The following is a 16,381-nucleotide window of genomic DNA, read 5'->3' as shown; positions in this document are numbered from 1 at the left end:
AGTGGCAGATATGTAACTCTTTACCGAATTACTTTGTTTATTCAATCAGTCATTTTCTCCCCTCTTTGTTTTGTCCTGTGCCCAGGTAACACCTCTCATTTCTTACTAACTGAAGCGCACTCAGTGTGCTGGGATTTGTCATGTTCAGTTATGGTCAGTTAGAGAATTTCAGATTGTTGCCCTCTTTAATGAGTTTTTTGGGCAAAATGAATTATGGTAATATTTAAGAAATAATTTTTAAGAAATAATATTTAAGAAATTTGCTTACTACAAAATCAGCTTTCAAAGACCGTTTGAACTTGACCATGTCCACTTTAAGTTATATTATTTATAAACGCGTAGATTAAGTAGATTGAAATCTGTTGAAGTTTTGAATGAGTATCCGTGTACTGACTTTTAAGGGACAGAAGAAGCCTTCTCAGTGATCATGTAGTTTGCTTCCATTTTTTTTTTTTAATTTTTTTAAAAAATAAATTTATTTATTTTATTTTTTATTTTTGGCTGCATTGGGTCTTTCTTGCTGCGCGCGGGCTTTCTCTAGCTGTGGTGAGCGGGGGCGACTCTTCGTTGTGGTGTGCGGGCTTCTCATTGTGGTGGCTTCTCTTGTTGCGGAGCACAGGCTCTAGGTGCATGGGCTTCAGTAGTTGTGGCTCGCGGGCTCTAGAGCACAGGCTCAGTAGTTGTGGCTCACGGGCTTAGTTGCTCCGCGGCATGTGGGATCTTCCTGGACCAGGGCTCGAACCTGTGTCCCCTGCATTGGCAGCAGATTCCTAACCACTGCGCCACCAGGGAAGCCCTTGCTTCCATTTTCTAGTTGAAGACGTCAAAGCTCGAAACTTTACTAATGCTGAAACCCAAGTTTCCCAACTGCCCAAGGTATGTGGATACCCAAGGAGAATGCTACTTCCCAAGTTGATTTCTTTCAGGATATGGGCCCTTATCCAGGCAGTGAGGCTGGGGTTTTCCAGGTAGAAAGGTCACATTTCCACATGTAACCCAATGAGCATTGTGTTGAGTTGGGGGAAGAATTGGGTTCACTATTTTAAACCTCTTATTTCATAGTGTGGACTTCCCCATCCCCTCTCCCCAGTAAAGCACAAAAGTATTTCCTAACTTTTAAGTCAGTGAGCTTCCTTTCATGGATTCCGACCTTAGATCATATCCAGATAAGCATTGTGTAATGGGATGGGTGGGGTTAGTTTTTTTTTAGTCACAGATGCATGAGAGGCAGGAGGGAGGTTAGCAGACTTAGTAATGGGGCTTTTAGCAGTTCATCCCGTCTAAGTCAGAGTTCACTGCAGGACTGTTGTGTCCCTTCATGGACCACCTGTCCTGCCTTTGGGACCTTTCTTCCCACTCTCCTTCTGACCTTTTTCCTTAGTCACACATTCCTCTCTCCCCAGGCCCCTTTTAGAGACCTCTGCTTCCCATTCCCACTTTCTTCCGCTTTCCCAGCAATTCCCACCAAATGTTTTTGCCAGCTCTTCTCTGGGGATTACGGGACTGTGATGTGACCTTCTCATTTTTGATTATTTCTAGCTGAGTGGCTTCAGATGCTCCTCTGTGGAGATGAGTCCTCAGTGTGCCCACCCTGCCTGACCCCTTCACATGGGCCTGGGGTCAGGATCCCACCGTCTTGCTCCTACTGGGCGTGCCTCAGGGCTTTAGACCCTGGCCCCATTGTGACGGTTGCAAAGGGTGGTTGTGGACCCAGGTGGCGGCGACAGTGCAGTGCTGACAACAGTCCAGAATCCACATTTACATCTTCAGTGAAAATCCAAGCAAAGACCCCTGTGAGCACTTATCTTTGGGAGCTGGGGTTATAGGTAACTTTCTCTTTCTTTGTTTTCACATTTTTAGTGTCTCTAATTTCTCTGCAAATCAGTTAAAATATTACTCTTTTCATGGGGAAAGAAAAAAAACCAGTCAACATACCTGAAAACCCTCGCCTGAGCTGGAGGGTAAAAAACAGGGCTTCCCTTCTTGAAAATCAGCACCTTACCATCTTACCGGTCCCTCTGAGACTGGACGCCGTGGAGGCCGCTCTCGGCCTCCTCTCTCCTTCCACGGCTGGCTCCTCCACTGCCCCCGAGTCGGCTCTCAGGCCTCCGTGGCTGCAGCGGCTGCCGCTTGTGCCTCGCAGAACGGCTCTCTCTATACCTCAGTCTTTGGCATCCTGTGGTCAAGGACAATAATGTTGTTTTCAGCGAAAGTCCAAAATTTACATACAGGATCCGTCCCCTGCCAGTGACAGGACGAAGGAGATTTAGCGTGTGTCATTTAATTAGCATGCAGAGGTTCTGAGTGCCGAGTCGTACACAGAGTGCCGTACAAGGAATTGATATGAAAGTGGATTTAATGCTAGATACAGGAGCATGAAGTGTAGTCAGGGAGACAGATACATACCGAGGGAGAAAAAAGGATGGGAACTGCTGAGTATGACTCTAGCCAAGTTCAGGTTTGAATTGGAAAGCTGTGGCTGCCAAGGGGAAGAGCCTTTTAAACTCCCCGGAGGATTTCTCTTATTGTCTTGTGTTGATGCAGTGCTGTTTTGTGGCATAAGCCTTAATGATTTGGGGGTTATAACTTTGTCAGGATAAAGTGATCCTTTTCCACCCCAAGCTTTATAAGTATTAAGTACAAATTAAATACACAAAATCTATCCATCTGTATTATAAATGTGTGACAGAAACTATGTCTTGACTCTTGATTCTTTCACAAAACCTTAATGCTTTCTTGCCTTGAATGTATTTTCTCCGATCTTATATTGAAAACCTGTGTTTGTCTCATGTCCTGAGTCTATGGAGTTGTTGTTCTTTTTTTCTGCATCGTCTTATGGGTTGTTCAAGCGATTTTAATTGGAAGGTGGGCTCATAAGGCAGGCACTGGCATACACTCCGAGATCGTCTGTAGGGCTTGGAAGCACGTGTTTGTTGAGTGTGTGCCCAGGTGGTGCCCTGCAGCTTGTTGGTTGGAAGAAGCATTCCAGATCTGCTTCGTGCAGCAGGGTAGATCAGACCCTACATTGACAAGGAAGCAGGCAAGGTGAGGAAGCAGGATAAAAGGTAGCCTAGGTGACAGTCCACTTCTAAGTCCAGTCCAGGACCCGGCTTATAATAGAAGCCACATGGCAGTGCAGACCAGTAGCCACGTTCACGACACAGGTGGCAAGTTCAAGCAGATCCCTTGTTCTGGTCTCCGGGTCTCCCCTCCCCCTTAAAAAAAAAATCTGCATTTTGCCAATCCACCAAGAGTCAGAAGACCAGCCTGTTCCTTTAGGTCATAATAAAGCCTTGTGCTCTCAAACCTTTTCACTTTTTTCTTAGCTACTGACCTCTTTTTTAAGGAAACTTTACAGAGGCCCTGTAAAACATTAACTCAGACCTGCTATGCTGAAATGGAGTGGAGGAGTAATTTAGAACCACATTTGCTCCTGCTGTGGACTGAGTGTTTACGTCTCCCCTAAATCCATATGTTGAAGCCCTAATACCCTGTGTGTTGGTATTTGGAGGTGGGACCCCCTTGGCGAGGTAACTAAGTTTAGATGAGGCCATGAGTGTAGAGCTTCCATGATGGGATTAGTGTCTTCCTTCCTGATAAGGAGACCAAAAAAAAAAGAAGAAGAAGAAGAAGGAAGAGACCAGAGTTCTTTCTCTGCCATGTGAGGGTGCAGCAGACCGGAGAGAGGGCCTTCCCCAAGCACCTGACCGTGCAGGTGCCCTGATTCTGGACTCCCTCCAGAATCCTCCAGAACTGTGGAAGTGAATGTTTGTTGTTTAAGCCACCCAGTCGATGGTATGTTGTTTTAGCGGCCTCACCTAAGCCCACTCTGCCCCCCGCCTCTCTCCTGGCCCCCCGTGTGGCCTTTGCTAACAGAGCATCCTGGGATACAGTTTGGAAGCCAGCGCTCCGTAGTGCAGCCACGTCACTCACCAGGCCGCACTGTGACCCGCCTAACACCCTGTGCTGTGGTCCAGGGGGATTTGAGGGTGAGAACGATGGTTTCCTCTGTAGGCTTCTTTTCACCTGCCCAGTAGAACTGAGGCACAGAAAAGCCCCTGAGACCGCGCAAAAACCTTGCGCGCAGGTGGGGTGCCTGGGCCTGTCCTGCTGGGAGGCCAGGAGGTCCTGGAAGCCATGCGGTAAACAGATGAGTTGCTTTTCTGCAGATGGTTAAAGAACACGAGCTGAGAAATCGTGATCTTAGCTTTTAGTAGTGTATTTTTCTGTTTGTGTTGAGTGACTCCTGGGTCTATGTTTCTGACTGTTTATGTTCATATCTGGAAGTTCTCTGGAAGGAAATTTATTATCACTGTAACAGTGTGGGTAGTCTATCTGGGTCAGCAGGGAGGGACCATTTTCTGAATGCATTTCTTAAGAAATGGTATTAATTTTAGTTTAAACAGTTGCCTTCGACAAAGAGAAAAACAAGATTTGGCTAGTGTTTGAAAAGCAAGGTATGTTACATTTAAAATTTTAATTTAATGGTCAGATCATCTATAATGGATGGAGTCATTGCTGAATTAATTTGAAATAATTTATTTAAAAAGGATCCCTGTTCCCAAGTGTTATATAATGTGAAACCACCAATTAAGGTAAACCTAAATAGTATAACTTACTTATACTAAAGTAAGTGTTCCAATCGTCCAGGATACCGGGTCCCGCCCCAGAGTTTGTGATCTAGTAGGTCTAAGGCGAGGCCAAGAATTTGCAATTCTGACAAGTGACCAGGTGATACGGATGTTACTGGTCTGCATACCTCACTTTGAGAACAACTCCCGTGGACTGAACCCGTGGCCTGGGTTCTGGTGATGGTGATCCCATGTGCTGGTGTGGGCAGTGGGGTCAGGAAGACATCTCACCCTCGACACCCACAGCGAGGTCCAAGCAGGTGTCGTCATGGAGAGTCAATCGTGTAAGTGACGCATGTTGGGGGGTCTGACCCCTTTAAAAAGAATCCATGTGGATGAGATCGAAGGGCTGAGGTAGCAGCTGGGGCAGATCGCCACGTGGTTAACGCTCTCGGGCTCTTGGAAACAGAACTTACTGACTGGTCATTTTTTCACCTCTTCTCTAGAGCTTCTGTAGGATGGCAGTCTTGCTTCACTCACACAGGAGGCCTTCACTGTCTGACCAGACTCGTTTCTCACTCTCTGCATGCTCTCCCCCCACCTCACCCCACCCGCACTTTCCCAGGGTCGTGTGGAACTGCTCGAAACTCCCCAGGAACTCACCACGATGGGCTGTTTTAATTCCCTCCCTTCACAGGGGGTGGCCTTCCTGGGCGCGCTGCAGGACTTACGACGTGACCAGTCCCTCCACCGCTGCCCCTTGCCCACTCCCCATGGAAGGGGCAGACTAGGGTCACCTCTCCTACAGGTGGGTCTTCCATCATGGCCCTCTGCACTTACTTTGGCCACCCTTGTGGGCTCCTGTCCTGCCACTTGTCACACTGTCACCCCTGTCATGGTGGCCTACTCAGCTGTCCCCTTGGGGGACAGAAGTTGGTTTCATTTCATCATTGTTCTCGGGATGAACTAAATGATTGTTTGGTCCGAGAGGTGATCAACACCTTAATGTGTAATGTGTTCTATAAAGCTTTATATATAAAACGTTGTGCATCTTCTTAAATGTCAGATATCCACATATCTCCATATAGATAGACGTATGTAAAGTTTTAAAATAGTTTTTCATGAACTTGAGAATAAAACTGTCGAAAAGAGCTGAGCCCCGGTCACTTGGGCCTGGAATTGTGTGCCATGTGGGGGCGTCACTTGTTTCTTCCTCCTTCGGTGCCTGTTTTTCCTTGTTCACTTCGCCTAGACTGTCCCCCTCGACTTCTCTCCCTTCTGCTTCACCTTTCCTAAGATGCTCCAGGGCTGCCCTGACCTCCTGCTTCTCTGAGTTGCTCTGGCGTTATCGTCTGTGCTCAGGGCAGTGATTGTCAGCCCCGGGGATGCCGTTCTCAGACTCTTAGAGGCTCGGCTGAGGTTTGCACGGTGCTGAGGGAGCATAAAGGGCCTGGCAGGGAGTGACAGGAGGAGACTTCCCAGACGTAACCTTGGCGCTGAGCTCTGGAGGAGGAAGTCAGCCACACAAAGAAAGGCCAGAAGGGCAGCCCAGCCGCTGTAAGAGTGGCTGGGTCTCTCCAGTGCTTCCTGCCTCTTGTGACCACAGGTCCTGGACACACTAAGGTGGTGACCAGGACAACACTGTTATTTTCTTCATAGAGAGTACGTGTCTGTCTTCCCCAGTGTCCTTCAGTAAACCAGTTTTCTTTTTTATCCCCAGCCCCAGTCTGACTGTGGAGAAGTCTAAACAGCACAAAGATTTTGCCAGGTTTAGATTAAAATAGAATAATGAGGATAAGAGCAGTTCAGCACCTACCCCTGGTCGAGTACCCCTGGTCGAGCGCTGCTGTCAGCGCTCTCAAGGGTTCTCATTTAATCCCTGCATCAGCGCTGTGGGAGGTGGATGCTGTCATCGACTGTGGCCTCTGGATGAGGAGGCCGAGGCACGGAGCGGGCAGGGCCATGCTGCGTTCCAGGTTGCTAAGTGGCAGCACAGGTGGAATGAGGGCCTTCTTCCCCTCTTCTGTGTTCATTCCCATCGCCCCGAGGCACTGGGATGAGCCAGTCCGGCTCCACCAGCAAACCAGCTCCACGTCTCAGGCCTTGGTCACCGAGGCTGTCACAACAGTCCCCACTTACTGGGCGGTGGTGAGGGTGAGATGTGTGGCTACTTGTGAAGCACGCTGCCTGGCACAGAGTAAGCGCTCGGGGTGAGCTATTTGAGCCTCACTTTCCCCATTGGGAAGGGAAGGGGGGTTGAGCTGAGTCATCTTCTAGTGCCCCTTTCAGCCCTACGTTTCCGTGCTCCTGTGGGTGCTGACGATTTCCCTCACAGGCCAGGGGAAGGAAGGAGAGTGAGCAGGGGGGTCCCCTGGGTCCTGGACTCACCCCCTCACCTGTCCTGGTGGCCCTGACCCAAGGGCCTTTGGTGGTGGTGGCTCTTTTCCACCTCAACGTGTCTCATAAAACTGCAGGAACCACAATTTGAAATTCAAGGTTCTATAAGTGGTAATAGAAGAGATCAAACTATGACGAAGATCAGCATTTCGTATGCCAACTGAGGCTGAATGTTTGTTCCTCTTTATAGTTTTATTGTCTTTAATCAAGAAACGAGAGCCCTGACCTTCAGCCCTCCCAAAAAGTACAATATTATCCCCTTTGCAGATACAAAAACAAATGCCATTCATTTCAAAGGATAATTTTTTTTCTTTTAATTTATTTTGGCTGCCAGGGGTCTTCATTGTGGCACGCGGGATCTTTAGTTGCAGCATGCGGACTCTTGGTTGCAGCATGCATGTGGGATCTGGTTCCCCCAACCAGGGATCAAACCCAGGCCCCCTACTTTGGGAGGGTGGAGTCTTACCCACTGGACCACCAGGGAAGTCCCTCTCAAAGGATACTTTTATCCAGTGCACTAAATGAAACTTTGTGTGTCTACAGCCTTTTCTTGGTTCTTTTCAGGCTTATGTAGGCCTTGACTTTCCCAGGCACTACCTCCCCCCACGGGGGTGCTTCTTGCCTGTACTCCCAGCTCAGCCCCGGAGGGAGGGAGGGAGGGAGCGGGGGGGGGCTGTCGGCTGCCCGCCCCCCCCCCCCCCCCCCCCCACCTCCGGCTCCGCAGGAGCGCCCGCTGTACGCCTTCCCTCCGGTCATCTCCGTGCCTCTGTCTGGCTCTCCTCCCTGGGTTTCCCCCCACCCCCCCCCCGTCCCCGCCCTGCGCCTTCCTGCTTCCCCTCGAGCTGTGAGCTGTTGTCACAGCTCCTCGCCAGGCTGAGTACAAAACGCATCTTAATAGAGCCTTGGAAACTCACCCCAGATGGCTAATTTGGGAGGGCATAGGGATAAAGATCTGCAGGGCTCTTGCTGCTGTTTTTAGTTTCTGCATTTCTTGTCTGTTTTTCTAAAAAAAAACTTGTGTGCCTGCCTCCCCATTACATCCCCTCACCACCCCCATCCCCACCCTGCTGCACCCCGTCTCAGGCAGAGTTAGGCTCGCTCTTCTGTCTTCAGAGCTTATCCCCCAACCCTAGCACTTTTTCACATTGTTTCATAATAGCCCTTCACTTGTCGCATCCACCAAGCTCTCCATTCCCTGCTGACCGGGATATCTTTCCAACGCTAAAGAATGCATAAATGAAATACATTTTCTTTTGAAAACTGTAAAAACCCCAAATCTTCCATGATTCCCACTAATTAATACCTAAAGGAACCAGGCAGTCATTGCTGTCTGTAGTCTGGGCCTGACCATATTCTTCTCTTCTGTTTGCACGTGCACCATCTGGTCATTAGCAGAATGGGTCCGTGCATGATAACTGATATTCACCTGCATACCCCGTGATGCTGCTCCCTTTACCAGGCATGGCGCCCGTCATTTCCACCTGTCTGAATTTTACTTGTCCTTAAAGAACAACTACCAGTTCCTAAAACCTGATGCTGATAAGAAGAATGATAGCTGACATTTATCGAATGCTTGCTATGTGCCAGGCTTATCTTTTTTTCCACGTTTGCCTAATTAATGCTCACACTAATCCTCTGAGAGGCACTGGAATGCAGATTTTGCAGGTGAGGATACAGGTATAAGGTGTTCAAACCACCTGTTTGAGGTTAAGTAGCTAGATGAGCGGTGGAGCAGGGATTTGATCGCAGGTATCTGGCTCCAGGGCCTATGCCCTTGACATGGTACACAGGAGAAATTCGTTTTCTTTGCTGAACTTCTAGAATACTTTCTTTGTATTTCTCAGCACTTGTGTACTTCTCCCAATCACCCTGCTTGAAATTTGAGGGACTGTGGCGTGTTCATATCTGGATTTCTAGCAGCAGGTGAAAAAAACTTAGAAATATTTCTTTTAAAAAAAGAATGTTATTATTTAAAAATTATGTTTTCCTGTAGCTAGACCATGATATAATGCAACTGTAGAAAAATAGCGAGGTTATTGTTTTTGGGTTATTTTCCATAAAACATCAAAAGTAGTCAGAGTGTGGAGAGATCTCGGGTAAATGAATCTGTTTGTTCATGACTTTTCCATGTGCCTCTGCTGTTTCCCAGGCACGGGATACGGCAGGGACCGCAGAAATCTCTGCTCTCCTGGCATCTATGTTCCGTTGTAGTAGAGGTAAAGTTTGCACTTTGTAAACAGTTGGACGGCATTCATTCGAGGATTGCCTATTTCTTTCTTAAATCTACACATTCATTTTACTTTGTTTTTTTGAGAAATTTTCTTCAGCTGTTGGTAACAACAGGTGCTGTAGATGTTAATCCCTGCTGTTGTTAACTTTTCTCCAGAGATTTAATGTTCAGTTTTAATTCTTGTTTCCAAGGTCTATTCATGTCGTTCAAACAGAAGTTTGAGAATAAACGTTTTCTTTTTCTTCTGCCATGGGAGACCAGGATTTTTCAGGAGGAATGGCGGGAGTTTTAACCTGCTCTGTTGTGGGATAACAGAGAAAAGCGGCATATTGGAGAATAAGGATCAGTCTCTTCATTTTCTTCCTGGGGCTTCTCTTTCTTACAGGGCACCTGACGCGTGATTTAATGTTGTATGTTTAAAGGGAAGAGAACTGCAGTTCAACCTTGGTATCAGTGTCTTGTGAAAACATAGGAAAGGAGCCCTGTATTCCAGACTTTGCAGAGCCGGAGGCTGGACAGGTGTGAGGCCATGGGCATGTTCCTTTTCCTCCTGCCCTGTCACACCAGCAGTGTGATGTCACGCTCTTCCCCACACACATGTGTGCAGAGAGGACACAGCAGCACGGAGCGGTCAGAGAACAGTTCGGCATCTGCGATACTGACACACCAGCAGAGGTCATATTTATGACTCTATTGAGAATGTCACAGCAGTGATTTAGATGCAGGCAGTTGTCTCTTAGGGCCCCTGAATTATGGCTGGTTTTAAAATTCTTAGAACCCACTGAAGGCCATTGTTTCTGAGAGTCTACGTAATTTAAGCCTTCTACATTCTGTCATTACAGGAGATGTCAGAAGAGTAAAAGCCAATCCCAGGCTGACCTGTTCCTGCAACCCTGTGGTTTTGTGGCTCTGCAGACTTTATAAAGCTGTCTGTCGGTGCCTGTGGTCCCCACAGTTGGGGCAGTTGGTGGTGAATGTCACCTCTCACATTTTGCCCCGAGGGACTGGAACCCAAAAGGCGTACGCATTTACAGAGGTTTACAAAGAGGGGTGGGGCAGGCCCCTGCTCAGCCTCTGCTGCACTAAGGCGCGTTCTTCCACCTGAGCCCCTAGCTGGCTGCCTCTCAGCAAGAATAGAAGTCGAGGACAGAAGCCAGAGCCCCACTGTTGTTCTGGAGATTGTTAGAAACAGCAAAGCCTTTCTTAGACCACTGAGCACATCACATCCTGGGTACATATAAGAGACTCAACAAATACTAGTGTAAAATGGCTTAGGAATTATCCAAGTTCAAACAGTGAACATATTTATTATTAGAACAAGGTTCTCAGTCAACAGCTGTCCGACATTTTCACGTTGTAATCCTCACCCTGCCGCTCCATTCAACCCCCTGTGTACATGAGTACACATCTCATAAGACTGCACCCCAAACACGTATGCGCACGCACATGTGAAAGAGGACTGATCACAGAGCTATAGCCTTGTCCCAAATCTGGGTCTTCGGGCATTGATAAGATTAGCCGGGCCACATTTAGAATAAACAGGTATTTAACGATCCCCCTCTTGTAAGTCACTAATTACTTTGTAACTAGGCTACTCTTAATATGAACAAAAGATAGTATATTTTTAAAAATTGTTAATTATAGACTATAACATCCGTAATTGTTACCACATAAAATAAACTTGGGCAAAGGGGATATATTTTACCCCTCCCCAGGGTTAGGAGAAAGTAAGTGATGGGTATTTTGTTCTGATTCAGGTTCTCACTGGGGATGATTTTGTTCCCCCTTCCCCCCAGGGGACATTTAGCGATGTCTGGGCGTTTTTGATTGTCGCTGCTGGCATGGGCGGATATTATCGTCATCTAGTGGGTAGTGCCCAGGGATGCGGATAAACATGCTACAGTGCACAGAGCGGTCCCCCGTGACAAAGAATCAGCCAGCCCGAAGTGTCAGTAGTGCTGGATAGGGAAAGCCCGCTGTAAATTGTTAGGTTTAGTTGCTGACCTTTACAGTGGATTAGCCTTTATTTAGTTAATTCAGAGGTGAAGTTAACACCAGTGCCCCTAATCCATCTTTGTATTCTGCAGTGGGCCTTGGCACCCTGACCAAGATTGGGACGCACTCTGACCGTGTGTGAAGGCCTGAATTCAGGCAGCTGACAGCAGCATTTGGACTGGGTTCTAGCAGTCACAGCGAAAGAAAATGAAGAGCTGTCATGATAATAAGTGCCTAAGGTTACGTGAGGGAGTGAAGAGTAAAAATGTGATGTGGAGCCCGCTGTTGGGAGTATGTTTTGAGACCAGCAATAGTGGCATCACCTGGGCACTTAATGGAAATGCAGACTCTCAGGCTCCCCTCAGACTGAGTCAAAATCTGCATTTCAGCACGATACCCACGTGATGTTTGTGCATCTGGAAGTTAGAGGCACTGGGTAAGCATTTTTTACTTTGGAGGAAAATATACCTTGGTTCAGATTGTGGCTCTGACTCTTAGCAGAGGTGTGACCTTGACCGTGTTACAAAACCTCACTGCACCTTAGTTATTTCGGCTGTAGAAAGGGGATAACATCACCTATCTCATGAGGTGGTTGTGACACCTCTCATGTGGTTGTGATGGTTTACCGTCTTTCAACAGCCAAGATGGTAAAAGAAGAAAACAAAACAAAAACAAAATAAAGGGAAAGGGCTCAAGTAGAAGACTTCAAGCTGCAGAGTAAGATTAAATAGGAATACTGACTAAAGTTCCTTTTGCAAAAGGGATTAATTTAGACTATATTGTGTTCAATAGTGAGTCATCCTAAGTATACAGGTTGTGAGGGGTGACTTGTCTTCTAAGTGTTTTGCAAGAGAACATTTTTTAATCTTTGATTTAAATCAGAACAGGTCTGCATTTTCTTTAATTTTTTGATGATAAAAATGTTTGTTGTCACACATTTAGAAAATACAGGAAATACAAAGAAGAACGGCAAGCACACCAATCCCGGTACCTACCTATCTCTTCTTTTATTCAACAATTATTTATCAAGCATCTGCTGGGTGCCAGGGACTGCTTGGTGTTGGACAGACCCCCGTCGACAAGGTGGCAAGGTTCTAGCCTTCTCAGAGCTTACAGTGTTGAGTGACTAAATTTTGATGCATTTCCTTCCAGTATTTTTTCCTGTGCCCTTAGTGAATATGTGATAGCAAACAATAAGAGCTAATGTTCACTGTATTACTGTGTGTTGGACCCTGTTTTAGGTGGTTTGTATGGTATGTATTAACTCAGTTCCTATAACACCACTCTGAGGGAGGTGCTGTTATTCGCACTTAACAGATTGGGAAATTGAGGCACAAAGAGATTAAGCAACTTGCTAAAGATCACAAAATCCATAAATGCAGAGTCTCGATTAAAAACCAGGCAGCCAGGCTCCAGAGCCTGACCCTATTAGTCACAGAACTGTACTGCCTCTCATAATACTTACAAAATTGAGATCATACAATATAGACAATTTTAATTCTTGCTTTTATATTGACCATTACACGTGAGCATCCTCCTGTAACGTGCATAAACGGTCTATTTCTTACCTCCAAAAGAAGTAGAATTTTAATTCATTTGTTTAACAGGGTCATAATGAAATAAACATAAATAAAAATGTGATGATAAGCATTTAAATGCTTACAGAGATTATAAGGCATTCTTAATGGCTTATCATTTGTTTAAAGATCCTGTACTTTCAAGGGGAGTTAAGATGGACAAGTTACGTTAGGAAATTAAACATTTTGTAGCTTGTACTTGATTTTGTAGCAGGAAAACAAACCTAGCTTTAGATAAAGAACAATGGTGATGACTGTTCTATAAATTAGTCATAACATGGAATTGTGTTGGAAATGTTGAATGGAAGAGATAGTGTATTGTCTTACGGGGTGGGGCAGTTGTGAGACTCAGGTTGCCTGTGCGGGGCTTTTCACGGCATGTGTTAAGGATGCACTGTGTCAGATGAGGTCCACTTGTGTGTGGGGACTTCGCTAGTTTCATAGTGAACCGGTGGGATGGTCTCTGTGCGTGTCCATAAGGTATTAGTGAGATACAACAACACTGTACCAGGAGCAGAGTGTCTGCAGTTGGGAAAGGCACAAATTCCTGAACTGTAAAGAGATTTCAACTAAGAAATAGAAATTTCAAAATTGATGGCATAGGAGACATTTGAATTGTAGGCATATCTAAATTGTAGGGGTATCTACAGAAAGCATGAACTTATTCATTGTCTCACCCTGGGCAAATTACTTGGCTTCTCTGAACCATAGTTTTCTCTTCAGGCTAATACTTGCCTTCTGGAGTTGGCATCAGGATGAAATGAGTCTGTCCATATAAAACACCTGGCATGGTGCCCAGCACTTGGTAGAGGGTTTATTCATGGTCACAGTTACTCTTGGCTGTTAAGTAAGTTTTAATCTTTTTTAAAAACACCTGGCCTTGTATACAACACAGTGGTTAAGAATGTACATAAAAGCCAGACTGCTTGGGTTCCAACCCTGGCTCTACGATTTTCCAGCTGTGTGGCATTGGGCAAGGCACGTGAACTCCTGTGCTTTAGTTTGCTTCTCTTTAAGACTGAATAGTTACAGTACCTACATGTTAGGGTGGTTGAGTGTTAAATAAATTATTATATATAAAACCCTCAGAACAGTCTGGTATAGAGCACTGTATGAATGCTTGCTGTTGTTATCAGTAATACAGTCATTAACTCAGAAGAAGATAAAGTAGTATACCTTACAAAGTAGATATCTTTGAACATTTCCTCAGCTGATGCGACTTTTGCTTATTACTATTTGATGTATAATTTGTTTGATGCTTGTGGCTCAGGTGTAGTTTTTTCAATGCATATTGAAACTTGATTTTTAGATTTGGTGATACCATTGTGTAATATCTGAATAAGCAGAATTTTCTGATCAGACACTATGTTTAAATATAAATTTTTATTGAAAAATGACCATTCTGGCTGTGGTATATATGTGTACAGTGGGATACTATTCAGTCATAAAAAAGAATGAATTTTTGCCATTTGCAGCAACACGGATGGACTTGGAGGGCATTATGCTAAGTGAAATAAGTCAGACAGAGAAAGACAAATACTGTATGATCTCACTTATGTAGAATCCAGAAAATACAACAAACAAGTGAATATAACAAAAAGGAAGCAGACGCACAGATAGAGAACAAACTAGTGGTTATCAGCGGGGAGGGGGAATGAGGGGGAAGAGGAATAGGGCTACAAACTATTATGTATAAAATAAGCTACAAGGATATATTATACAACACAGGGAGTATAGCCGATCTTTTATATTAACTATAAATGGAGTATAAGCTTTAAAAATGGTGAATCACACAGATTAGAAAACAAACTTACGGTTACCAAGGGGGGGAGGAAGATTGGGATGAATTGGGAGGTTGGGATTGACATATATACACTACTATGTATAAAATAGATAACTAATGAGAACCTACTGTATAGCACAGGGAACTCTGCTCAGTGCTTTGTGGTGACCTAAATGGGAAGGAAATCTAAAAAAGAGGGGATATATATATGTATAACTGATTCACTTTGCTGTAGAGCAGAAACTAACACAACACTGTAAAGCAACTATACTCCAATAAAAAATAAATTAATTAAAAAAAATTGTAAAAATTGTGAATCACTATATTATACACCTGTAACTTATATAATATTGTACAGCGACTGTACTTAAGAAAAGAAAACAAAATAAAGAGGAAGAAAAAGGAAAAAAAAGAAAAATGACTATTCTGAAATGTCCTTTTTCCTCCCCAGATTATTCAGAGCTGGGAGAGCTTCCCCCACGATCTCCTCTAGAACCAGTTTGTGAAGATGGACCCTTTGGCCCTGTCCCAGAGGAAAAGAAAAGGACATCTCGTGAACTTCGAGAGCTGTGGCAAAAGGCCATTCTACAACAGATACTGCTCCTCAGGATGGAGAAGGAAAATCAGAAGCTGCAAGGTTGGTTTGCCACTTTTTATATTTAACAGGCCTGATGTTGATTTAATTTGTCCTGGCTCTAAAGTGAAGCGTATCAGACATAAGCGTGTTATTCTTTAAAAAAAAAAAAAAAAAGAAAAAGGCAAGGTACTCTAACATACATACATACACACATGCATATTAAATACCTGTTACTTTTCCAAAGCAAAGTTAGTACTTTTCACTTTCTAGAGATTTAATGGTAATCTCGCCAATTATATTAAATTAAATCTTCTGAGAGACATCCTTCAAATGTAAGCTTTGACTCTCTGAAAAGTGTTTTTTGTTTTCTTCTTTCTCTCTCTCCCCCTGCTTTGTCCTCAACTGTAGTCTTTGCCTGGTACTAGGTATGAACTGATCCTGCCTAAATCATTAAAGTTCATAACCTCACTCTATGTGCGTTTTTAGTGAGTGGCAGGCAACCTGAAAAATAGAGAACTAAGACTTCACGTTAGCTGAGCTGTACCTGTACTGATAACAAGGTTTTATAAGGACACACTCATTTAATCCTGGTGACAACTCAAGAAGGCAGGTATAGCCTGAAGAGGAAACTAATGCTCAGAGAAGCCCAGGGTTATGTTAGTGTCAAAATAAGCCATGAATTTGAAAGTTTAGATTCTGTTCATTTCCTGTTTCCATAGTCACTTGAACGAATAAATATTATTTGCAAAGTAGCTAAGGAGCTGAGTTGTATGCACCCTGGGTGGTATACTGCAAAGAGCACGGGTCTTGGAGTGCAGAGAGCTGCCTGGATATAAAATAAGGAGGCTTTTGGTTGGGAAATCCGAACATACTCTTTAAAAGGGAGGCTGCACAAGTAGTACATGGCGGCCCTGTCCAGAGCAATTCTGGAATTAACTTCCTCCTTGATTGCAGAGCTTCGTCTTTTATTGTGATGTTTGTATAGAGCTGAAAGTTAAGACACCAAATCTGGTGACTAAGGTTCATTGTCCATATAAATATGTCATCTTTGGCCAAAAACAAGAGTCAAGTACAAAGTAATGAGACCTTTTGATAAGAGAGTAGTTGAGCGGTTGGAATTGTCTACTTATGGGTGTAGTGGGCTCTCCAGTACCCAGTATTGAAGCTGAGAGAGACAGCTCATCCCATGAGGCTGCTATGGAAAGGGATGCCATGGTGAGGGGAGTTTAGAGCAGTGAATGCTAAGTTTTC

At 44.9% G+C, this 16,381-nt stretch overlaps 1 protein-coding gene across 9 annotated transcripts in view; it reads left to right on the top strand.

The window, feature by feature from the left end:
- Positions 1-16,381, top strand: part of TBC1D1 (TBC1 domain family member 1) — a 288,411-nt gene that overhangs the window by 171,147 nt on the left and 100,883 nt on the right. For all 9 annotated transcript variants that reach the window (XM_029236067.1, XM_029236069.1, XM_029236070.1 and 6 more), the window contains one exon: positions 15,005-15,190. In XM_029236067.1, coding sequence (XP_029091900.1) covers positions 15,005-15,190 — 186 coding nt within the window. The remainder of the gene's footprint in view (positions 1-15,004; positions 15,191-16,381) is intronic.

Source organism: Monodon monoceros, unplaced genomic scaffold, assembly GCF_005190385.1.
Source record: "Monodon monoceros isolate NGI ecotype Baffin Bay Population unplaced genomic scaffold, NGI_Narwhal_1 Super_Scaffold_20, whole genome shotgun sequence".
Lineage (NCBI taxonomy): Eukaryota > Metazoa > Chordata > Mammalia > Artiodactyla > Monodontidae > Monodon > Monodon monoceros.
Note: the sequence above shows the minus strand (reverse complement) of the source record. Positions and strands in the feature narration are given on the sequence as shown.